This window comes from Myotis yumanensis, unplaced genomic scaffold (genome assembly GCF_028538775.1).
Source record: "Myotis yumanensis isolate MYYU_CA2020_CCGP unplaced genomic scaffold, mMyoYum1.0.hap1 SCAF_2, whole genome shotgun sequence".
Lineage (NCBI taxonomy): Eukaryota > Metazoa > Chordata > Mammalia > Chiroptera > Vespertilionidae > Myotis > Myotis yumanensis.
In genome coordinates, this window is record NW_027223753.1 from 21,604,411 (window position 1) to 21,628,950 (window position 24,540).

Below are 24,540 nucleotides of genomic sequence, written 5' to 3' on the forward strand. Positions count from 1 at the left end.
ATTGCTATTTTTTGTTTTTTAGTCATTTAGCCTTTATCTTTAAAAGTATCTTTCTTGCCTGGCCAGTGCTGCTCAGTGGTTAAGCATCAACCAATGAACCAGGAGGTCATGGTTCGATTCCCGGTTGGGGCATATGCCTGGGTTACAGGCTTGACCCCCAGTAGGGGGCATGCAGGAGTCAGCCCATCAATGATTCTCTCTCATCACTGATGTTTCTATCTCTTCCTCTTCCTTCCTCTATGAAGTCAATAAAAATATATTTTAAAAAAAGTCTTTTTCTCCTACTTTCTTTGGATTTATTCTGTTACATTATTCAAGCTATCTAAATCCTTATATGCCAGAGTAACAGAGGTATATTAAAATCTTCCATGGTGACTGTAACTTTATTAAAATTTTTTTACATTTCTGCAGTTTTTATTTAATTTATTCATGCTATATTATTTGGCACATAAAGTTTTACTGTGGATTGATTGTACATTTTATTAATATAAACGCATCTTCTTTTTCATTTCCTTATGCGATGTGGAAGAGTCTCTCTAATTTATCTTATAATAAACTAATTTCATTTTTCTGTGGTTTACCCTCTTCTGTTCATTGCCTCCATTCCATTTTTTAATTGGGTGATCATGTTTTTCATCTCTATTCAATCTTTCCTCATCTCAGATTGCTCTGCTTTCATTATTGCCTATTTTTGTGTCATAAATATAATATTCTCTCAAATCTTGTTAGGAATACAAATTAGGAGCTTTTAAAGTTTTTGTTTCCCTTTGTTGTTTAGAGAGGGGCAATTAACTCTGACTGTTCAGATGGGTCCCTTCCTCTGACCTACTGAATATTTACACAGCCACACATCCAGTTGATTTTCTGTTTTTTTTTTTTTTGTTTTTTTTTTTTTGTTTTTTTTTTTTTTTTATTTTCCTTTTAAAGTATTACAAAGGGTATTACATAAGTATCCTTTTTCCCCCCCCCGCCCTTGACAGTTGATTTTCTGTTGGCGCATTACAGAAGGAGAGTAAACGTGGGGGAGGGAAACATCCAGTAGTCTGTGTGGGTGAGAAGAGTTAAGCTGGAAGAGGCCATAGTAGGAGCTCTGCCTGCTCCTGGTGCTAAAGAGTGTGTGTGTGTGTGTGTGTGTGTGTGTGTGTGTGTGAGAGAGAGAGAGAGAGAGAGAGAGAGAGAGAGAGAGAGAGAGAAAGAGAGGGCTGACATTTCTGTTTTTATGCCCCTGCACTCACTTCAGGGGAGCCTGTAGAAGATTCACCTGCTTCATGGGCACATGCATAGAACTGTCATTACATACTATTGCATTAAGGTCTGTCCTGTCTTGCCGATATTAGGGGCCAGAATACAAGAAATCCGATGGTCCTGGGAGACAGCTAGAGTATGTGCGTGGGTGAGGTTTAAGACGTATTAAAATGAGTTAAAAAATGTACTGGCCTAGGATGAAAATGAAGACTCTGTGTGAGATTTCCCTAATAACCAACTTTAATTAAGGCAGCTCTTTGATAAATCCTCCAGTCAACTCATTGATTATACGCAAACACACATACCACACATTACTGGAGATACACTCTTAACCAACACACACACACACACAAATACAAGTCATATGTATGCTCAATGTCTGAACAATTTCCTCTCTATAACCCCCTCTATCATCCAGTCCTATCATTGCTTTCTCTTACATGTATCTTAAACCTACCTTCTTTACCCCCACTGCCACACATAGGCCATCATCATGATGCACTGAAATAGTCTACGAGTGAACCAAACAAGTGCTCAAAGCATACATAAGCACGTGCTCGCGCACACACACACACACACACACACACACACAATACACTGAGACAAGTATGCACAGACACAGATCCCTCAAACCCAATGAATTCTTAGACACAGATTCACACACGTGAAAACATATCTATACATATATTTATATCCACAAACATATCTACACTAGTGCACACACACATGCACACAGCTCTTCTTTACCCAGGTTGATGGTCAGAGTTCACAATGGAAAACATGATCCATTGGCCATTTTAAATGAATATATTATTCTTTTCTTCTTATTATGTGGTCAACCCATAATCAATCACATATGTATTTGAGAGCAGTCAGCTCCTAAGCCACATTCTGGGATACTCACATACCCCTTCTCTTTTAGGTTCTCACTTTCTCCCAGGTGGTGAGGATAATATCTTGGGACTCAGGAGGGCAGAAGAAAAGTCTGGGTCATTCACACAGAGATAAGTGAGTGAGTGCTGACCACACTTTTGCATACTCTAACATACATGCGCTAAACAATCTACCAGCGTTACCTTGAGGACATCGCCTTCAGAGAGTTCAAATGCCCTGGCTTTAAGCTGAATCCCCTTCCCCAGCTGGGTCTGGATGGAGTAGATGCATTCATGGTTGTTATTGTAGTTCGCAGGAAAGTTGGGGGACAGCAAAGTGCCCTGAGTGCCCGTGACTGAATTCCCACACTCAGCTGGAAAGAGAATCACAACAATCACAGATTAACTCCCATCAGCTACATCCGGAAAACAGCTCACAGCGCTGGAGAACCTTACAATGTTGACAAGCTGTTTGCCTCTCTACCTGCCAAAATGCCTACTTATCTGTCCATTTGTCTGCTTATCAAGGCTTTTTTTTTTAAAAACACCTGCCCTCCTACAATTCTGCCTGGTTTCTTTATCTCTCTCATTCTGTTTGTCTGTCTCTCTTCTGCAGAAACAGAAACGAACCCATCAGATACCATTTACTTTCACAGCGCCATGAAGCAGCCATTCCCCACACCTGTTCACATGGTATCATAGCAACAGAAATGACCGAGGAGGATGTCAGGGGAGGATGGCGGCAGCCAAGTGAGGAGACACGAAGCCTTTCTGTATTGGAGGATAGAAACTGAGAGAGGACAAGATCGAATAATAATTGCTAGCATCTCAGAGCTTCACAAGGATCATTTCAGTCATTAGTCACAACAAGCAACCCCATAAGGCAGTCCCAGTTTTAAAGATAAAGAACCTTATGCTTTGCAATTTAGATCAAGTCTCCCAATTTACGAAGAGGAGGGGACTGAGAACTCAATCCCTGTTGGTCCTGGAATTTAGGGGCCCTGAAGCTCAGGGGAAATTTTTCCCATGGACCCACTGGAACCCTGTTCTTTCAATGGGCTAATGAATTCACACCCTCTTCCCAAATATTTTTCTTCTCTTCAAGAATCAGTTATTACTTCTGTATTGTCCCCATAACTTTGTTTGTAGCAGTTATCATATTTTACTTGACTTATTCCTATCTCCTCCACTGCACTGAGGATCTTTCAGGGCTTGGTCATAGCTCTATATCCCAATGCCTGTTCAGTGCCTGGGTAGGGCGGCCATGAGCAGACAAGAGGGGAAGGGGAAGTAGCTCAGTGGCACAGCATGCGTTGAAGAACCCCGCAGTTGGCTTCCCAAGGTCTTTCATAACGGTGAAGCCTCTCCCTGTTATCCCCCCTAACACAGCATCTAGAATACTGCACCCTGGTTGCTTGTTACTGGCCTGGATCTCCCACTCAAACTATGATTACTTGAGAGCTAGGGTCATGCTTAATGAATCTATGAATTGTTAAGGCTTAGCCCAGATCATCTATAAAATAAATACTTGCCAAATGAACAAATGAATTAATACAGAGTACACTGACCTCAGGAGATGTACAGTCCTAAAAATAATTAGGTTCAGAGGGATGTTAAAACACAAGTCTAGATGGCAGGTCCATTTTTTTTGTCTGGACATACAAGTAATTTGGAGAATTTATTGAATCTTTGAAACTGATGTAACAAGTCGGCTTCCTCTGAATCGCCCCCCAGTGTCCATCTTCTAGGCATAGTCCTTGGCAGAAAGCACCCTGAAGTCATCCAATGGGCCAGCGATTTGACCATATATTCACCCCTAATGACCCTAACTAAGCCTGGAGTACTAGGCCAGGGCAATGTAAGCAAAGCATGTGATGTACATTCAGGCTTGGTTATACCCCGTGTGTTCTCTGGTTCCCAAGGCTGCTTCTTAGACCTTTGAAGACAGTGACCATGTTCCACTACCAAGTCCCAACTTTCTCAATGGGTTCTTTCCAGTTCAGGACTGGCTTTAGTTTCCTAAGACTTTAGGTTAGTCATTACTATGGACTGTATGCTTGTGTTTCATCCCATATTCATATGCTGGAGTCCCAATCCCCAATGTGCGACCTTTGAGAGGTAATTAGGTTTAGATGAGGTTCTGGTGATGAGATCGGTGTGCTCATAAGCAGAGGGAGAGTTCAGAGCCCTCGATGCCATGTGAGGACACAGCAAGAAAGCTGCCATCTGCAAACCCCAAAGAGGGCCATCACCAGAGTGGATCTGCCGGCACCTTGACCTTGGACTTCCCAGCCTCCAGAACCGTGAGAAATAAATGTTTATTTTGTAAGCCACATAATCCATGGTATTTTCTTAGAATACCCCAAACTGCCCGAGATAGCCATGATCTAGCTTTCCGGTACCTAACCTCGGCCTGTTTGCAAATGGACCAAAGGTGCGTGATGAATGTGTGAGCTGGGCATAAAGCTAGACAGACAGAGGTGGGCAGGTACCCTGGGGGCTGCTGACCCTTTAGGTAGAAATGTTTCTGGAGTATGTACATTTTCTGGGTGCATCAGATGAGGGGGGAGGTTTGGGAGGGAGTGATGAGGGCTATGCACAGTCAGACACTTATCACTCAGTCACATCACATGGGAGGGCCTCCAAAACAGCTCTCCATCCTCTCTGGGGACACAGCCCAGTTCCCTCCATCTAGGGAGGGGCAAGTGCTTCAGTGAGGTTGGCATGGAGTTTGGAGGCAGAGAGATAACTTATATCTACTCTCTAAACTTCAACCTCTTCATCTGCCTTCGTCTGTACAATAACACCATCCTCATAAGACTACAGAAAATAAATGCATGAGATTTGATGACAAAATAGGTGACCATATGGGGAGTGGTTAGCACATAGTAGGCCCTTTAACAAGTGCTATTCCTCCTTTTTTTCCTCATCGATCCCAAGTGAATCTACGCAGCTTACCTGCTTCCTTCTGGAGGCCTAACTGCCTGTGTTCTGGGACTACCAGAAACCCCGAGAAATTTCTTGGGAAGCATGTGTTAGCTGCCTGATATTCATAGCACCCACACTGTTTCTGACACCTCTTGCCTTCCACCTAGTTCCTAAAAATTGGCTTCCCTTAAACATGGGCTTTGGCGTATTACTAGATCCCCTTCCTGTCCCTGGTTTTCAGCAAAACAGCTGTAGGCCCATCTCTGCCAGCATGACCCTCTCTTCCTCCCCATGCCCAACACCTGTATAAGGAGGGAATCAGGGTTGAGAGCTGTGGATGGGGCTAATCACCAGGTCCTCACCCCCTTGCACTTGCCCTGGGTCCCAGGGAAGGAATGCGAGGATAGAGGGATGTGGCACTTGCTTCTGGGAGTTTCCAAAGTTAACGGGGGAGGTGAGCGAACAGATGCACTAAAAAGCCAAACAGGAGTGTAAGTGGAAACAAATAAATGTTCCAGAGAAACAAGCAGTCACATGCCCAGGAGAGTGCTGCTGCTGGTTCCGGCATCTGTGACTCCCATCAGCAGAGGTCTCACCAAGGGCAGGGGCTGTGTCTTATCCATCAGTCCGGGGCTCCCGAGCCAGAGGGTTAGGTCTTCTCAATCACACGGGAGCTCCCAAGGACAGGGCCAGGCTCTGTGTGGCAGACAGGGTCCTCCGGGGTCAGGACTGTCTGTTCCACATCAAGTTCAGGGGTCCCTGAGGTCAGGGGCTGTGTCATCCCATCACACCATGAATTAGAGCCCAGAGCTTTCATCTCCTTCTCAGCCGGGAATGTTCCTGGAACACTGTGTGGCCAAATCGTTCCATTTACATCCACAGGGCACGTGGCAGCTGGGAGCCTCCCTGGTGGGCATTCCCATGAGACCTGCAACCTGCGGTTCCGCAGCAGGGCTGGTGGTTCTTAGAGGGGATTATAATTGCTGTGTTATTAATAACATGTGCATCAGAAGAAAAATGTAACAATGAAAACACTGTGAGGTGTCACGAATAAACAGTGATTAGAATAATAAGTTAAAGAATGAGTTTATGCAGTGAGATCAAGGGCAAAGCTGAGGGAGTGTGCAATGTGGTCCTGTATAATCCCACTCAAGAACCACCTCCCCCCCACCGCCCAAGCCACTTAGCTGAGGATATTTTCCCAGAGAAGAAAAGAGCTGCTAACAGCTGGATACAAACTGAACCTGCACAGGGCAGAGACGTGTGTGTCTGAATGTGTGCCCAAGTCGGGGTGGCTGAATGCTCAGAGGGACAGTTCCAGGAGAAAGGATAAACTTTGGGATTAATTGGTCAGAAATGGAATTCTGCATCTAATTGTATCACTGTTTCCTTTCTGAGATTGTAAAAGGTGATTGGATATTGGTTACCAGTAAATGAAAAGGTTATTGGCAAAATTATGATAATTATAGGCACCCTGCGGTTTATGTAAATGATGTCACCGAATGGGGAATAGAGCCTGAGTTGGATATTGTTATCTCCAGTGGGGGCTGAGGCTTGGTGGCCTCTCCAAGGTCCAACAGCTGTGAGTGGCAGAGCAGAGACTTGACCTTGAGCCTGGAGCCTGTGCAGCTCGAGCCCAGCCCGCCTTGCAGCCTTTCTGCAGCTGTCCCCTGCAGGGCCCTGGCTCCATGGAGTTGTGTCCAGCAAGGCTGATCTCCAGTCCCTCATGACGCCACTGTGTTTCTGTCAGCGTAGCGTTGCTTTTATCTGTTTGGTGAACTGCAGTTTTATGTACTATTTCACTCTGAGCGTGAGCTCCATGGCTACCAGCCAGCATGGTAAGTACTCCACTAATCCTGCTTGTGTTCCTTGCAGTCACATGTGGCAAGTATTAAGCAAGCAGAGCCGTCAACCTTACAATGAGGGCCAGCCAGCAACTGTCCCTGCTCCCTGCGGTCACCTTATTTCTCTCCACCCTCTGGGCCCAGAGCTCTGGCAGGGAGGCCAGCAGGGCCTTGGATCAGACTCCTGGTTCCAACTCTCTAACCCAGCGGTTCTCAACCTGTGGGTCACGACCCCTTTGGCGGTTGAACGACCCTTTCACAGAGGTCGCCTAAGACCATCCTGCATATCAGATATTTACATTATGATTCATAACAGTAGCAACATTACAGTTATGAAGTAGCAACGAAAATAATTTTATGGTTGGGTCACAACATGAGGAACTGTATTTAAAGGGCCAGAAGGTTGAGAATCACTGCTCTAACCTCATCATCTACCATTCTTCCTGATGCTCGCTCCACACGGGCCTCTGCACTGCTCCTCAAGGCTCAGGGCCTTGACCTCTGCTCTGTCTTCTCCCAGATATGAGTGATTAGTTTCTTGAATCTCCTCCGAGCTTCTAAAATGTCAGCTCATCAGGGAGGCCTCTGCTGACCACTCTTTTTAAAAGAACCACCTCCAGCACTTCCTGAGCTGACTTAATTTATCTCAATGCTGCCTGACGTACTACATAACTATGGGTGTATAGCTGATCTCCCCCACCAGGATGTGAGACCACGAGTGGGGAGACTTTCTCTGCTTTGTTCACTTTGGATCCCCAGCACGTAGGAGCCTGCCTGAGGTGCAGTGGGTGGTCTGTAAATGAACCCAGCTCTCACTTCCTCTCTCCTTGCCCGCTGTACGGATGAAGCCTTTCTGGGGATTCTCAAAAGCTAGCACCCCCATCACACCAGTACAGGCGCCCTCTACCCCACCAGCGTGGGCTTCTCCATGGGCAAAGGTCATACCTCCTTCTTACAGGCCCACCCCCGCACCAGTGTTCTACCCCGATTTCTCTGCAAGAGGCATCCAGAGCCATGGGGATGTGTTAGGGGTGGAGGGACAGTATGGAAGTCAATTTCATTTGAGTGCCTACTATGGATCCACTTTACACAGATCAGGTCAGGCTTTGGAACAGCCCAGGAAGCAGGAATAAGAGGCTGGAGCAGACGGAGGTTAGGCCACCCAAGGCCCCACTGCAGATAACTGGCTAAGGCAGTCCTCAAACCCAGGCCTGTTGGCCTCTTGGCCCGTGTGCGTTCCACCACCTCACACCGATTGACTAAAGCTTGGCCCACCCCATTAGTGAAGCAAAATGAAAGCACGTGACCACCTACCAACACACCTTGGCAGAGGCGAACTCCACAGGCGCCGTCTGCCCCCCAGGCACGTGATGCGGGCCGTGCCCTCCAGACGGTACCCGGGGAAGCAGGAGAAGGTCAAGGTGTCGCCTACACCAAACTGCAAGCCCTTCCGGATGCTGTAGGCGGGGACTTCAGGCTCCTCGCAGGGCTCCAGGTCGTATTCTGGAAGGGCAGCAGGAGAGCGGGGTCAGAGACAGAAGACAGGGTTACAGAGGAACACACCAGGGAGAGACGATCCAGAGAGAAAGACAGATGGAGGCACAGATGAAAGACAGAGCACACACACAGCGATCCACAAAGGCGAAGGGAAAAGGGGAGAGAGCCTGAGAGAAACAGGCTGACAGACCGGTGGTGAGGCAGGGGTGGGACACAGGGGCTGTGCCTTGGGTGGTCTGGATGCCTCACTGCCATGAATGGGATGGGGGAGAGGGGTACAGCGCTCTGGAACCTGCTTCCCAGGAGATTTCTGTGGTTCCTTGTGACTTGACCCCTCCCTCCCCTCCCCCTTCACCTCCATATTAACCCTGAGCTGCAGGGTGTGCAGACCGTCCTGCCTCTTTCTCCCAAGGCACTCATCCAGTTCAATCCAATCAGCCCGGTTCAGAAGGGTCAGAATGTATGACCCAGTCAAGGGAAAGCTCCACTTGGAAAAAGAATCCAAATACTCCGCTCAAAGCTGCCTCCATGATGCTGGCACTGGAGGCAGATGGCAAGTGCGATGGAGTGGCATTTATGGGCCCAGGACCTGCCTCGTACCTCTAGTGACAGCATAGATGTGAATACCCCTTGTCCCCAAGGGCATCTCTCTGTGTGGTGGGGAGGAGGGTCTGTCTCAGACAGATGAGGCACAGTGGCTGGCCAGGTCTCATCGGAGGCCAGCCCAGGCACGTGGCAGGTGGCTTCTGCTCGGGGGATAGAAGGGGGCTGAGCTGGGCCAGGCCCACTTCCTAGAGGCCAGATGTCTCTTGCCCAACCTGGCAGAGTCCATCTGATATCTCGGTTCCTGGCTGGGAAGGGGGGACCCTGGGGAGCAATGGGATAAGGGCAGCAAAGGGGACTCGGTACTAGAGGAGCAAAGGGTCCTGTTTTCTCCCTGAATGCCACAGTAAAGAGTTTTCTTTTCAGGATTCCTAAACACAGAGACAAATATCTATTACTTCTAGGTTAGCATTGGTGAAGAAGCCCAAATAAAACGAAAGCACTCTGATATGTTACCTTCCAGCCCCCTTCTTCCTCTCCTCTTTTCTAAATGGCTGGCCTCTTAAACAGAAGTGGAATTGGGAGAAAGAAGTATCTGGAATTACTAGGGCAGGAACGAACTCCTGTGAATTCCTCTAGGACGGCCAGTTGGGTGGGTCATGCTCAAAGGGAGACCTAGACACCTACAGAGAAGGAGAGCCCCCAACACCTGCTAACTCCTCCCAAACCCATTACTGGGCGTTTGTCCAGTGTCTAACCCAGCTATCAGTCACTGCCGCAGGGAGGTCTTTCCCCCGGAGACTGGAGCGTGCAGCACTATCCATCTGCTGGGAGACCAGGGCTGGCAGCAGAGGGCGAGATGGGGTACCCTTCCCCCAAGGGACCTTCACAGGCATTACCTGAGAAGGTGATGTTGAATCCTTCATAGGACATAGAGAAGTCGGAAATGAAGCGGACCTGGGCGGTGAAGTTGCCATAGAGACCAGCGCTGATGGGGGCTGGCAACCGCGAGCCCGTCAGCTGCCGCAGTGGCTGGGTGAAGCTGCCATTCTCGGTGATGAGGAGGTAGTCATGGCCACTCTCCAGGTGGAAGGTGTGGAAAGTGAAGAACACACCTGCCAAGAGACCAGAAGGGTGACGGTGAGATGGCTGAAGCAGCCCAGCTGCAGGACAGGTCCTCCACAAACATTTTCAATCTGTAAGTGTGGGGGTGCAGAAGTACAAGCCTGCACTGATGAGTCCATGTGGGTGAACCTGAATGAATGAACCGGAATGAACTGGGTCACACCACTGCCCACAGGTCTGGCCACGGAGAAGCACACTGCTTCACAGTTGTCAAAATTTGAAAGGGAGATTTATGGCTAGTTCTATGAGACTGCTGCATAGCCATTCATTCATTCATTCATTCATTCACAAGCATTTGCATATTTGTTGAGTGCTTCCTATGGGCTAGGATCCAGGGCCAGGTAGGTGCAAGGGGATATACAAGACATTAAACAAACAGCTACAGTAGAGTGATGATTGCTATAATGAACACAGGCCAGATGCCCCAGGAAGGGGGTGCAGAATGGGAAGCAGTTTGCAGCAGGAAGAGGGGAGTGTAGGAAGCCTCACTAAAGAGTACACATTTGACTTGGGTCTTAAAAGGATGCATAGTGCTTAACCAGGTAAGAGGGGAGAGGGCGTCCCAGGCAGGGGACTGGTGTGTGTGTGGAGCTGTGGGTTCCGGGGCTCAGGGAACCGCACGGTGTGGCTGGACACACTCAGCAGGAACCATCTGGAATAGAGGTTGGGAAGGCAGGCTGGGGCGAGGCCGGATATTTTTCTGGGGCAATGAGAAGCCAACCTATCCGGAGTGGATCAGATTTCAGGCTTAGTAAGATGCTGATGGCTGCGAGGAGGACGAAGTGGAGGGAGAAGAGGCAGAGAGAACAGTTAGAATGATGGCAGCCGTGGGCAAGAGGGGCAGGGGGGCTGAGAAAAGGAAATGGACACAAGACCCCAGGGAGGGCGATAGACAGGAATAGCAGCAAAGGTGCAAAGGAGAAATGAAGGCATGACTGAGTGTCTTGACTCAAAGGAAGGTGATGTATTTCGCTACCTGGGGCAGCAGGTGGTGGGAGGGTAATGGATTTAGCTTTGAACACTCGTGTTGTCAACATCTAAGCACGGATAGCTAGCAGGCGTCTGGGAGCATAGATTTGGGGTTCGGGATTAAGGTGGGACTACAGCAGTAGATCTGGGAGTCGCCATCCAATAGGCGCTATTTGAAGCCACAGCATGGAGAAGGGGCAGGAGGAGGGCAGAAGTGCGTGAGAGAAGGCGCAGAACGGAGTCTTGGGCTGGAGTGGCATTAGGGAGACAGGCAGAAGGAGGAGCAGTGAGAGGAAGAGAAAGGGAGCGCTCTGCTGAGGGGAAGGGGTGAAGGGCACTAAATGAAAACAATAATATTCATGAACATTTGTGTCTCACCGTCCGACACGCTCTGTTACTCTGCGGTAGGCCCCTATCCATCAGAAGGGGAGATATGAAAACTCATTTAATTCTGCTATGGCATGGGTACGATTATTCTCATCTCCATTTTACATCTGAGGAAACGGAGGCACAGAAAGAGAAAGCCATTTGTCCGAGGTCACAGCTAGCAGGTGGTTGAGCTGGATCTGAACGGAGGTCATCCGGCCGCAGAGGCTGTGCAATAAGCTGCTACACGACGCTGCTTCTCACACCACAGAAAGAGACCCGGTAGCAAGGAGCGGCGGGTGTGAAAAAGGTTACAAAGCAGCAGGCTCTCAACACTCAAAGCAACCCTTGAACTTATCCAGATAAAGCAGTTGTATTGGGTGTACATGCGTGTAAGTGCATGTCCACCCATAAGTGTGTGCGCCCGTGGGAGTGTATGTGGCAGATGTGCCAGGGCAGGAACTTGGGTAGATGAGGGGTGGGTGCTGGGCCCAATTACTATTCAGAGTCCATGAACCTGCAGCAGGGGCATCGCCTGGGAGTCTGCTAGGAATGCAGGGCCTCGGCCTCGGCCACAGACCTGAGTCAGAATCTGTATGCTAACAAGACCCGCAGGTGATCTGTAGGCACACAGCCATTTGAGAAATACTTCGCTAGATAATTACTGACATGTTTTTGATAAATGACAGTTGGATCCAAGCTCTTAATGCTACAGCATTCTAGATGTGTTCAGTCTGGCCTCTCTGTTGGTAGAAGCTAGTGAGCCTGGTGTATTTGGGATTCTATGGGTAGGGGGTGGAGGAACAGAAGAGGTGGTGGGACCAGGGATGCGGCTTGTAAATGGTCTGTGCCCAGGTAACTGAGATGCATCCTTCTATTTGTTCAAACAGATCCTAAGCACATACCAAGTGCCAGGCCGGTGGGGAACACCGAGAAAAATCTGCCAGTTTAGTGGAGGAGACAGACCATCGATAGGGAGAATCCAGAGTGGGAGCCCAGGAAGAGTGAGCAAAGGTGTCTGGAGGCTGGGAAGGCTTCCCAGGGATTGCGGTCCTTGACATGACGAGTGTGAGCATGCTTGGAGACAAATGGGTATGTGAGCTTGCATGGATCTTATCCTCCCGACACACAAACGTGTGCAAATGGGAAACGGTTCTTGGTCTACAGAGCTTGGGGCAGGCTCTGCGGAATGTAGGCCCTTCCCCTCGTAGCTGGAACGCAGGGCTGGTGGAGAGGGGCCAGACGCAGTAAGAGGGGCAGCGGAGTTGATGAAGCGCTTCGCCTTGCACTCTCTTCTTCTGCATGCAAACACAGCCCTCCACAGGAGGGAACGCTTGGCAGGGATTCTAAGGATGAGTAAACAACTGAGATGAAACCCCTGGGCTTCCCAGCTGTGCTGATTGCTTGGGGCTCTTCTGGCCACTGTGAGAAAATGAAGACATTGTCACAGAAAGCGAGGCCCCAGGTTGGCACTTGAATCCAGAGTTGGTGTGACAGATACACATAAACGAATACTTCACTGGAGTGAACCACGCAGAGTCATACGAAGGACATGGATCCCAGGCCAGAGCAGAAAGACAGGGCTTCGGAGGGAGCCAGACCTGTGTCAGAGCCCACCCACCTGCTGAGGGGCTGGGACACAGCTGCTCAGCACACCCTGAGTTTGAGTTTCCTCAACTATAATATGTGGATGACAGTGTCACCCTCTCAGGGGACATGTAATCCTTGGAGTGAGGAGTGATGGGGACAGCATATGCAAAGTGCCATGCCTGGCACATAGCAGGTGTTCTCTTTGCTCAGCTCATCTAACTCCCAGACCATCTTGTGGGTTTTAGGAAATATGTCAATCCTGGGGTCTCAGCTCCTAAATTGGCTGTTCCCTTGGGCTGGGTGTGTGGCAAACAAATAATTCTGCATTTCCCAGAGTTCTGAGTTTCTACTGATAGCCTTCTGCCTATTGGGAAGCAAACAGAGTGAGGAGCCTAATAGGTCTATTTACCCGAAATGCTCTTACAAGCAGCGCCCTCTTGGAGAGGGTCTGGGTTCACTCTAATTCAATTCATATAGAGAGTTCTTGAGTTTCTTATGAGCCAGGCATAGAGACGAGCCAGGAAAACTGCAGGAAACAAGGCAGACATGTGTCTCAAAGAACTGAGTCCGGGGGGGAGACAGAGGATGAAATGCAAGTTCTGTGCAGTGGGGTCAAGGGTGGACCTGGGAAGGTGCAGGACCACTGGGGTCCCCAGAGGGGAGCCCAACCCAGACCTGAGGCTGGGGAGAGGGGTTGGGAAGGCTCATTAGGGGAGGTGAATTCAGGAGGATGAAGTGCTGGCCACGCAAGGGGAACAGTGCAGAAGAGAGGACTGAGGGAAGAAGAAGTTTCACAGAGAGAAGAAAATCAACCCGCTGTGTAAAGCTTTAGAGAGCAAAGAAAGCCTGGAAAGTTCTGGGAACTGAAAGCTCAGCGTTGTTAGAACTTAGTGTTTATGGGGCTCAGGATGAGGCTGAGAAAGGTACTCAGGGGCCATGCTGGCTATTCTACAATTTCATAAAGGTTAGGCAAAGCCTTTAAATGACCTGGTCGTAGGTCACTGACCTGTTTCTGCCTGGAACCCCTTTCATCTGGCCAATTCCCACTCATCCTGGAAGAATGGCCTACGTCTCAGCTCAGGCCTGCTTCCACCTCGGGCTGGCCTCTGGATGCTCCCCACCTCTCTGCTCCATCTCGGCACTGGCCCTGCTAGATCAGAGATCTCTAGGCTTCCGCTCTCTGCCACTGGACCATAACCTTCCCGAAGGCAGGCAACACTCAGTGGCCATGTTTTCCTAGCACCCAGGATGAGTGCAAGTGTCAAGTAAGTATTAAAAACCTGTTGAACTCCATTGACTTCCAGGCAAAGACGAAACACATGGCCCTGAATGACAGGGGCCCAGACAGAGAAAATCATGACTGGAGGGGCTGTTCCTCTAGGAATGGAAAGGGCTGCCTTTCTTTCCCTCTTCACGTTGCGGAGCAGCTTCCAGCTCAGGCGCGGTGAAACGGCAAAGACGCTGTCCTGATCCCTCCGTTCAAGAACAATACTGTGGGGACAAGGGGACAACTGGCCTCACCTGACAGCTGCCGGGTTCTGCCCTGCCCAAGGAGCTGCAGGCCATCTAATCCCCACAGGTCGGCCCATTGAAGGCAAAAGTGAAAGCGCTTCAGTTCTTAGATGGGGCTATACGTTGGCTTTTCTTTCAAAATTTCTTTTCTTATATAAATAGTACACTTTACATGTGATATGTGGCTGCACCATATATTTATTTATCATTTCCTTACTGACAGCCATTTAAATAGTTTCTAATTTTTCAATTAATAATATGTTTTAGGAGACATCCTTGCAGTGAAACCTGGATGCACAGTTTATTTTTCTTCTTCAGGTCAATTTCAAGAAGTGGAGTTGCTGGGTCCCATGGAACGTGCATTTTTAAAAACATACTTTTATTGATTTCAGAGAGGAAGAGAGAGATAGAAACATCAATGATGAGAGAGAATCACTGATCAGCTGCCTCCTGCACGCCCCCCCACTGGGGATCAAGCCTGCAACCCAGGCATATGCCTTTGACCGGAACCAAACCTGCGACCCTTCAGTCTGCAGGCTGACGCTCTATCCACTGAGCCAAGCCGGCTAGGGCTGGAACGTGAATTTTTAAGACTTTTGATCCACGTCGCCGAACCCCCCTCTGAAAGTTTCAACCATTTCACACGTCAGCGGTGAAGGAGTCTCCGTGGCTCCACACTGACTGCGCACGGCTACAATCTCCTTTGCCAACTTGAAAAGGAAAATGTGTTTCATTCCAGGTGGAATTTGCATTTCTTTCACTATCAGTGGAGGCGATGTCTTTTCAGTTGTATTCTCTCTATTGTGGAATGTTAGTCTATAGATCTGTTCATTTTACAGGCCTGGAGAGCAGGAATAGTTTCTTCAATATTCTAAAAGCTTTTCATGCCGAAGGTTGGTAACCCTGAGTAGATTATATGTTGCAAATATTTTCATTTATTTACTATCTGAAACTTTAATGGCTTAAAAAATAATAATTCCATTCAAAGTTCTACTTAATCAAATCTAACAGTCTTTGCTTTTATGGATTCTACTTTCAGTGTCACTCCTTAAAATGTGTCCCTATTTGAGGTTAGAGTTCCATGTTCTAGGACTGGAGTTTATGTGGTTAAATATTTGAGGTATAATTTGTTTCTTTCTTTCCAAATGTTTAAGCCCGCTTTTTTTTTTTTTTTTAAATATTTTTATTGGTTTCATAGAGAAAGGGAGAGGGAGAGAGAGACAGAAACATCAGTGATGACAGAATCATTGATCAGCTGCCTCCTGCATGGCCCTTACTGGGGATCGAGCCCACAACCAGGCATGTGCCCTTGACCAGAATTGAACCCCCAGGACCCTTCAGTCTGCAGGCTGACGCTCTATTCACTGAGCCAAACCAGCTAGGGTTTTAAGCCCACTGTTTTAAAACCATTTAGTAAATAATCCATTCTCTTTTCAGTAGATTAGAAATGACACTTTAATCACATATTAAAGACAGTCTCTCTCATATACACACACACACACACACATCCCTTTTTCTGGACCTTTATTCTCCCCCATGATTCATGTGTTCACTCCTATACTCACACTAAATTGTAAAATTATTTTAGCCCATAACAACATTGTAATATCTTAAAAAATTTTTTTCCGGCTTTTCTACATGTGCATTCTTGTAGATCAGAGGTTCTTATTTAAGGGCATGTGTCAGAATTAACGGTGAAGTGTTCTAAAAACATAGATGGCTGGTTTCTACCTCCAGCATAAAAAATCACAGTCTCCAGGGTGTGAGCTATGCATTAGGTGTTTGCCAAAGTGCAGAGCGGCTAAGAACCAAGACTCTAGATGAATTTCAGAATAGGCTTCTGCCTGGCCAATGTGGCTCGGTGGTTGAGCATCAGCCCAAGAACCAGGAGGTCACTGGTTCAATTCCTGGTCAGGGCACATTCCTGGGTTGTGGGCTCAATCCCAGGAGGGGGCATGCAGGAGGCAGCTCTCAATGATGCTCTCATTATTGATGTTTGTATCCCTTTCTTCCTCTCCCTTCCTCTCTGAAATCAATAAAAATATATATATTTGAAGAAAAAAAAAAGAACAGGCTTTTGAGGGTCAAAGCCATATTTGTCTGGCTATTGTTTATTCCCAGACCTGGTATCTGCCACACAGGTGCCATTCAATCAATATTTGTTGAATGAAAGAGTATATTAATTAATGTTTATTTTGCAACCAGCACCCCTCCTTTGTTCTTGGACACCCAAAGACCATTTCTGTTAGGGAAGGCAAGGCGACGGTCCAGCCTGGTGAGGACAGCTGAGTGACGGGTGAAGAGGACGGCTATTCCAGTATCGGAAGGACGGACATGAGGAAGAGGGAGCAGGCGCATCCTATTTCCCGGAGGACACAGAACATGGAAGGAAGTTTCAGCGGCACCTAACAGGCTATTAAGAGGGGTCAGATCTATCAAAAAATAGGTACCCATTGACTGGATGAGTTGGCCAATTCCCCACCACTGGACATGTTTAGACGTTTTAGACAGAAGTGGTGTCACTGTCTCATGGGGAGTAATTCAGAGCAGATTCCCCCGTTAAGGATTTGAGATTTTCGAATCGCTAAGATCTCTTTCTTCCCTCATGGGGATTTTGATCTTAAAAACACTTATTTTAAAACATTCTATTTGTGAGTTCTGTGATCAAAGAGAAAGGTTCTGGGATCTTTCTTATTGGTGAGAAAAACTCAGACTAAGCCCAGAGGTCACTATGTAGGGAGATCCTTATTGTGGTCACTCTGACCCGGGGAATGTGGGGTCCTGACCGTGTCATATCCCAATACTGCAATGGCCCTAAAACACTCACCCTTGCCATGTGATGTTTCGATCATCCAGGTGCAGTTCAAGTTGTTGGGGTAGAAGTCGGGGAACCCTGGTGACAAGATGGTCCCGCTGGAGCCTTGAATGAAGCCACCGCAGAGGGCTACAGGAGTGAAGAGGGCAGTGAAAGACTGGACTGGCTCAAGGAGCTCCCCCCAATCCTCTGGGAATCTGCCCCCCATCTCCTTTCAAACCCACAACCCTCACTGATGGTGGGAGAGTCAGTGCCCCCTGGTTTTTCGTGGTAGGAAAGGAATCCGCTACGTTAGTGCCCGATAATGTGTCTCACCTTCACAGCTGGGCAGGGCCCGGCTCCACTGGAAGTTGGGCTCACACTCCAGGGGCTCCCCATCACTTAATGTGTAGCCTGAGTCGCAGCTGAAAGTCACCAGAGCGCCCACATAGAAGTCATTTCCGTGACGCTGCCCATTTACGGGGATCCCCGGATCCAGACAGTGGTCTGACTGCAGGGTTATAGCTGGAAAAGAGAGCCCACAGCTGGAAAAGACAGCTTACCGTCCCCACAGAGGGACCCCAGCTGACTCAGACAGGGAGGAAGGGAAGGAGGAGAGACCCCGCTTCACAGCAGGCTTAAGTTACCATTCACCCACTCATCAAATGTGCTGTCAATATCTGCCAAGAGAATATCTGACGACTGATCAGAGCAAACAAGCTGGCTGGATCATTCATTCATTCAATAAGCATAGGTTGAGTGTCTGCTAAGGCTTTGCAACATGGATATAAACTCGAGTAAGAAAATGACCCTGTCCTAATCGCTCTCAGCCATACTTCCAACAGTGGCCTGTAGAATTGAACTGACACCAGTCTCTCCAAATCGAGGCACCAGCAATGAATGTAGAAAGTGGTGAGGAAAGGTGAGTGAGTGGGAGATGCCAGCTCACTTTAACCTCACGGTCTGCAAACACTCTGTCCCTAACATGGTGCCCCCCAATTGTCTGCACGCGGAAGAGGCCTTGCTGTGTGCCCACGAGGAATGGTGTGCAGGCCGTCAGCTTTCATTGCTTCTGAGGGTTCAACTCTTTCTAAAGGCTCTTTAGTGAGAAACGTTCATTCTCTCTAAAGGCTCAGCTCTGAGAGATGCTGAGAGCAAGGGAGGGTCTCCTGAGGAGCACAGCCTTGAGAATGCCCTGGGATGGGGCCCAGAGGGGAGACTACTGATCCTGGGCCTTTCACCCACCCGGGCTGACCCTGCCATCTGCCCCCCGAGACTCACTCTCATAGCGGAGCTGGAAGCCGATGTCCGAGTGACTCTTATCGGTGGAGAAGAGGAGGTAGAGGTAGTTGCTGGTGCTGATGAGGAACTGGGGGACCTGGGTCCCGTGGTAAACCCCGATCAAGGGCGCGGAGTATGTTCGCCCATCTCGCACTTCCAGAGTATCATAATTCACCTCGGTTTTAAATCTGCCGCAGACGGAGATGAGGACTTCGTGAGAAACCCGAGGCTTATTAATGTGCAGATGACAAAAGGCCCTGTCTGACCCAGGGCTTTAGAACAATCAGATTTTGGCAGGCTGGTATATTTTAATATGATTTGCACACATTCACCAGTGATGTGGAGGCCTTCTCTACCATATTTAAGTCCTCCTCCTCCCACAGTGGACACAGCTCTCTCACTCCTCTCTGTGGCCTGGGGGCTGTCTCCCATCCTGAGGCCTAGAGGCACAAGGACTAGCCTCAAGGGGGTTAGAATGTTCCAGGCCAGGTCAGCCGATACAGGCCAGGGCCAAACCTCCTTTGTAGGCTGTTTCTATATGATCTGAGAGCAAAGAATGCTTTTTACCTTTATAAAGGGGTATATTTTTAAAAAAGCAAAGTATATGTGATAGATAACCACAAAGGCCCACAAAACCTAAAATATTTACGTCTGGTCCTTCACAGAAAAGTTTTCGGACTGCTCTTCTAGACCAGGAATGCTTTGTCTAAAGTTTGTGTGCGTATTAGGGTGGCTTCTCTCCCCACTTAAGGGACATAACCTGGTGGGAGCTGGACGTGGGAACAGGGCAGGATTAGGGTCAGAGGTCAGGAAGGCCACCTTTCCACCCTAGAAATTTCAGGGTTATGCTCCGTAGGTGCTAATGCCTCCTTCCACATCTCATGGCGTCTATCTGCCCACTCTCCCTCCTCTGACACCCCCAGCCTTCTCCTCACCCAAGTCCTGGTCCCTTAAACAGCACAAACCCCACTCCTGAGGTGGGGCCAAGGCCAAGGCCAAGGGCAAAGCCAGCACTGTGTACCCCACCCAGGGCAGCCTGTTCGTGTTCTCTGACTTGCTGACAGTGCAGCATCAGGGCTGGTCTTCACTCACCCCAGGTGCCCTCCCACGCCACTCGATGGAGATCACCTCTCACCCCTCCCCTGAGGCTCTGGTTGCAAGCACCTGTCGAAGGTGATTTTGATGGGGTAGCCAGGCTGGGCTTCGATCACCCAGGCGCAGCTCAGGGCATCCTTGTAGAAGCCAGGCCAGCCCGGGGACAGGATGGTGCCACTCGGCGCAGTCAGATGACCACCGCAGGGAGCTGGGGGACAGAAGGGAGAGAAGCAGCTTTCTTGGGGGGACAAATGAACAAAGAAACAAAAGCCCTCTCTATAAAATGTATCCGCATACAAGCATTGTTTTTGTGTCTATGAAAAACTATGTAAACTATATAAACTGTGAGTTTCGTTTACCGGGACCCGTATGGATATGTACATTTGCATCATTTGGAGTTTTAATAAAGACCAGAGGGGAGGAATGAAAAGGACCCTTCAAACAAAGTCCTTGCCATTCTAGAAGGGCTGAGTACAGCTAGCACTTGGGTCACACTGGTCTTTGCTTTGTTCCTCACTTGGCTGCCAGGCCTGTGGCAGAGGCTGAGACCTGCCTGCCCTCCCGGCCACCCCCACACCCAGTACCTGGCGCTCTGGTGCTGAAGAGTGGGCAGAGCCCGCTGCTTGGAGCACCAGCAGGACCTACTCCACTGTGAGCTCCGTGAGGGCAGGGACCCTATCATTGCCTTACACGACTCAGGATCCCCAGCATTTAGCCCAGAGCTTGGCATAGTTGTCCCTCTCTGCTAAAATTCAGCGAGTATCTCTTCGATCAATCAATGAATGGATGGAAGGATAAATGAATGCCGTCCATGTCGATGGTCTAGGCATACCTCTGATCTTCCCAAGCTTGTAATCACTGTCCCTTGGTCTTTCTGCCCATTCTTCCCACTCCTCAGCTTCCCATTCTCACCCACACCTTTGCCATCATTCTTGCCTTTTCCTGCAACCAGACCCTGGCCCCCCATGGTGGTCATGAGAGCTCTTTCAGTCCTCTTCCTTCAGGGCACATGGTCGTATTTTGCTATTGAAGTGATGCTAGGCCATGTGACTACGGAAGTGACCTGTGTCCTGTTCATGTGGAAACTTGAAGAGCCAGGGCATGATCTGTGACGTTTCCTGCCTCAGTGATTGTGGAACAAGAGTGGACGTCCTGTCAAGGCCTGTAAGTGACTCTGAGGAGCAGAGCCGCTGATGACCGTGTCATCAGGTTCTGCATGCAGTCTCAGAGAGATACAAACTCCTGTGTTTAAGCCACTGAGGTCTGGGGGCTGCTTGTTAACACCGTCTAATCCTGACTAATACACCTCCCTTCCCACCCCCAGGGCCGCTGCTCCTGTCACCACCACTGCCATGGATTGAGAGCCCACTCGTGCTGGGCATTTAGCTTCACATCAATAATCATGTTCAGTCTTCACAAGACACAGACCCCGTGAGGGGCTTCTATTATTTTCTCCATCTTACAGCTAAGAGTGCGGACGCTAACGGAGGCTAGGTCACTAGTCCTGGTTAGCAAGTTAGCGCCTGTACTCAGACCTGGAAAACGGCATAAACCCAGAGATCTCAAGCTGAGCAGCCTCCCAGTGTTAAAGGAGCCCTGCTTCCTTGGCATTTCCTCGCTATGGGGCTACCAGGTGCCAGATGCCCTGAACAAGACGGGGAAGGGAACACAGCTACAGAGCACTTCTATCTCTGCAAGTTTTTGTGGATTCGTCCAGGCAATCAGTTTCATAAGATACAGCCAAAATGCAGCACACCTTTCCTCTCTTAATTCTATAAACTTCTTGGCAATATCTAAATTAACTGCCAAGCATTCTTAATAGAAAGTTATAATGGGAAATTTAATTAACAAAAAAATAAACAATATAATAATGGTGATAACAGTAGACAACTCATACTGAGACATGACATTGACTTCTGTATTATCCCCATTTCACAGAGGAGAAAACTAAGGCTAAATAGGCTAAGAGATTAGATCGAGAGCTAATGAAGTTACAGCTGAGATTTAACCTCAAGACTCATCTCCAAATTCCCCTGCAGCATATAACAGTGCTACAACCACGGCCGACAGTAATGAGCTCATGGCTACTGAGAGCTTACACGTGCCAGGCTTATGGATTATCCTGGTGACAACTGCAACACTAAAAGGCGGATACTGTTATTATCCTCATTTTATAGGCAGGGATTATTACCCGTTTTTAGTAAGCCGAGGCTTGGAGAAAACAGGTAATTGCATAGCACCTAGATCAAACGCAGAGTAAATTGCAAGTGGGTATTACCACCTCCTGGATAGGCGTCGTTTTCAAATCCTGTCCATCCATCTCTCTGAAACTACTAAAGCTTTCCTCTATTTCTCCAATGGACACGTGAGACCTAGCAGGTGGGGAGAGGCATGCTCAGCGCTCTGTCCCTGGGTCCCCCTGCAGGGACTGAACCTCAGCAGATATAGGGACTCTCTCTTGGCTCCAAATCAATGCAGGCCCAGCCTCTTTGGTTGCTGTATTGTGATCTCCTCACTCACTTCCCAGGAAGCCACAGATCACACAGTCACTCGCCTGCCTCAACTACTCTCCATTTAGTGCCTATTTATCAAGGAAACCCTCCCTAAAATCTCCAGCGAAGGAAACCCAAATCCCGCCTTTGGTTGCTAGTATTCTGTCTTCTTTCTCTGCTGCGTTATTGTATTACCTTGGCTGGGTTCATCTCTTCTCCTGCTCATGTGATGGCCCAATGACCCTTCTATTCATTCACTCCGTCACTCTCTCTAGCTCATCTTCATATTCCAGGGTGGCAGTTGCCAGGCAGGGAGGTGGGCAGGATTCCTAAACGCATGTCTCTTTAACATTTGAAAAGAGGCTCAACCTCACTCTCACTAAGAAAATACACATTAAAACCACAATGAGAAATTATTTCTCATCAGGTGAGCAAAACCCAAAGTCTGATGACATGTGAGCTGAGGGAAGGCGAGTATCCTAGGACCTTGCTGGTGGAAATTTATGAAGGGAAATTTGGTAATATCCAACAAAATTCAAATGCACTTACTCTATGATCCACAAATTCTATTTGCAGAACTCTATCCCTAAGATATATCAGCAAAATATGAAATGACAAATATAGATGTATAGAGATATCTATATCTATCTATCTATCTATCTATCTATCTATCTATCTATCTATGGCTGTACAAGGCAGCACTATTTATAATAGCAAAAAACTGAAAATAGCCCAAATGTTGAGCAATGGGGAACTGAGTGAATGAATTGGGGTAATCAACAAAATGGACTATTTATGAAGCTATAACATAAGAATGAGAAATAGTCTATATAATGTCGAGGAGGGATCCCTAGAATATACTATTATTATTAGGTATAAAAGCAAGGTAGAGAAGTAAATAATAAGGGTATAGTATGATTCCATATCTAAGGGTGAGAGACACACACTTATTTACTCATATTAACAATCAATATTAGAGTAACCTAAAATCTCAACATTACCTATGAAAAAGGGAGTGAACAGGGTACAGAGGCCAGGGATATAAGCTAGACTCTCTCAAGTATATACCTTCTTTTAGGTTTAACTTTGGAACTTTGTAAATATTTTGCACAATTAAAAAGAAATAATGACATTTGATAAGTCATGTCTCAAAACTAAAAAAAAAAACACAGAGGAAATAAATGAATACAATCCTGTATCAGTTAGTAGCATTATCACACATGAAGAAAGGAGTGAAAAATTTAAAAACACTGTAATTTTGATAGCCCAACCCTAGTAGGATATGGGGAGAAAAACTGAAAGAAAACCAATGTAAACTATTTCCAGTACTGACACTGCTGTAGGTAGTACTGGCCTCACAGCTCTGAGACTCCTGGGTATGCATGGTGGGTGGGAAATTGTGCTGGTGGTGTAGGGAACTGGGGTTTTCAGCAAGAGAGAAAGGAGGTACAGATATGACACGACGAAGTTAAGTAAAAAGGAAAACGTGTTTGTACATTGGAAATGAAGTGAACCCACGATGCATTTTATCCTTAAAAATGATTTCTTAGCTCTGTTCATTGAAAAGACTTAGAAACAAGGACTTACTCAATAGTAAGAAGGAGTGCACAGCGTAGAGAGGCTAGGAATAGAAGCTAGAGCTCAGATTCTAAATATAATTTTCCACTTAAAAAACAACAACTAGGGCTCCTTGGAGAAACAGTTGGTCTAGGTCAGGGACAGAAAATGTCAAGATGAGGTCGGGCTAATTTCAAAAGGTTCTCACTGGCCAATGGGACAATTTGAGAGTCGATTCAAGTAATAAAAGCAATGATTTAAGTATATAAAATACATTTAAATCCATTAGACTTTAATAATATTTAAAAATGTTCAGCTTTTGAAGGTGTTAGGGAATCAACTCATTAATATGAAAATAAGTAAATAAAGGAAAATAATTAAGTATTTCTCCTGCCTTTCCTTTAGGAGTTATATCTCAGAGTAACCACACAGTTGATGCAGGCAAGTTTTCTGGAAGTATCCCAGCTTATAAAAGAGGAAGAAACGGTAGTCTGTTGCCAGCTTGCAATCCCTAGGCTATGATTGTTGATTACTCCTAACATCCCCAAAAGAGAGACAACTAGACATTATGTTTCTCCAATGGAAGCACAGAGCCCGGTCTATAAAATATTCTGGCCCCAATAACAGAACCTAAATGTGATTAAGTTTCTAGATCTTACTGGCAATTAAAGGAAACATAAGATAGAGAGGATTATGTTAAACAACCTCCCAGGGATGTAATAGCCAAAATTCACAGTGTAAGAGACTCCTTAGGATAAATGATCTTGCCTCTTTAACAAAAAGTTACAAGTGCTGGAGGTGGACACCTATGGATTAAAGAAGACTTGAGA

The 24,540-nt window shown here is 47.5% G+C and overlaps 1 protein-coding gene across 1 annotated transcript in view; it reads right to left on the reverse strand.

Moving 5' to 3' along the window:
• Positions 1 to 24,540, reverse strand: part of CSMD2 (CUB and Sushi multiple domains 2) — a 552,912-nt gene that overhangs the window by 158,210 nt on the left and 370,162 nt on the right. The window contains exons 16-22 of the mRNA XM_070404687.1: positions 19,731 to 19,869; positions 18,567 to 18,754; positions 17,622 to 17,810; positions 17,319 to 17,435; positions 9,829 to 10,044; positions 8,204 to 8,392; positions 2,322 to 2,491 (exon numbers count right to left, since the gene is read on the reverse strand). Coding sequence (XP_070260788.1) covers positions 2,322 to 2,491; positions 8,204 to 8,392; positions 9,829 to 10,044; positions 17,319 to 17,435; positions 17,622 to 17,810; positions 18,567 to 18,754; positions 19,731 to 19,869 — 1,208 coding nt within the window. The remainder of the gene's footprint in view (positions 1 to 2,321; positions 2,492 to 8,203; positions 8,393 to 9,828; positions 10,045 to 17,318; positions 17,436 to 17,621; positions 17,811 to 18,566; positions 18,755 to 19,730; positions 19,870 to 24,540) is intronic.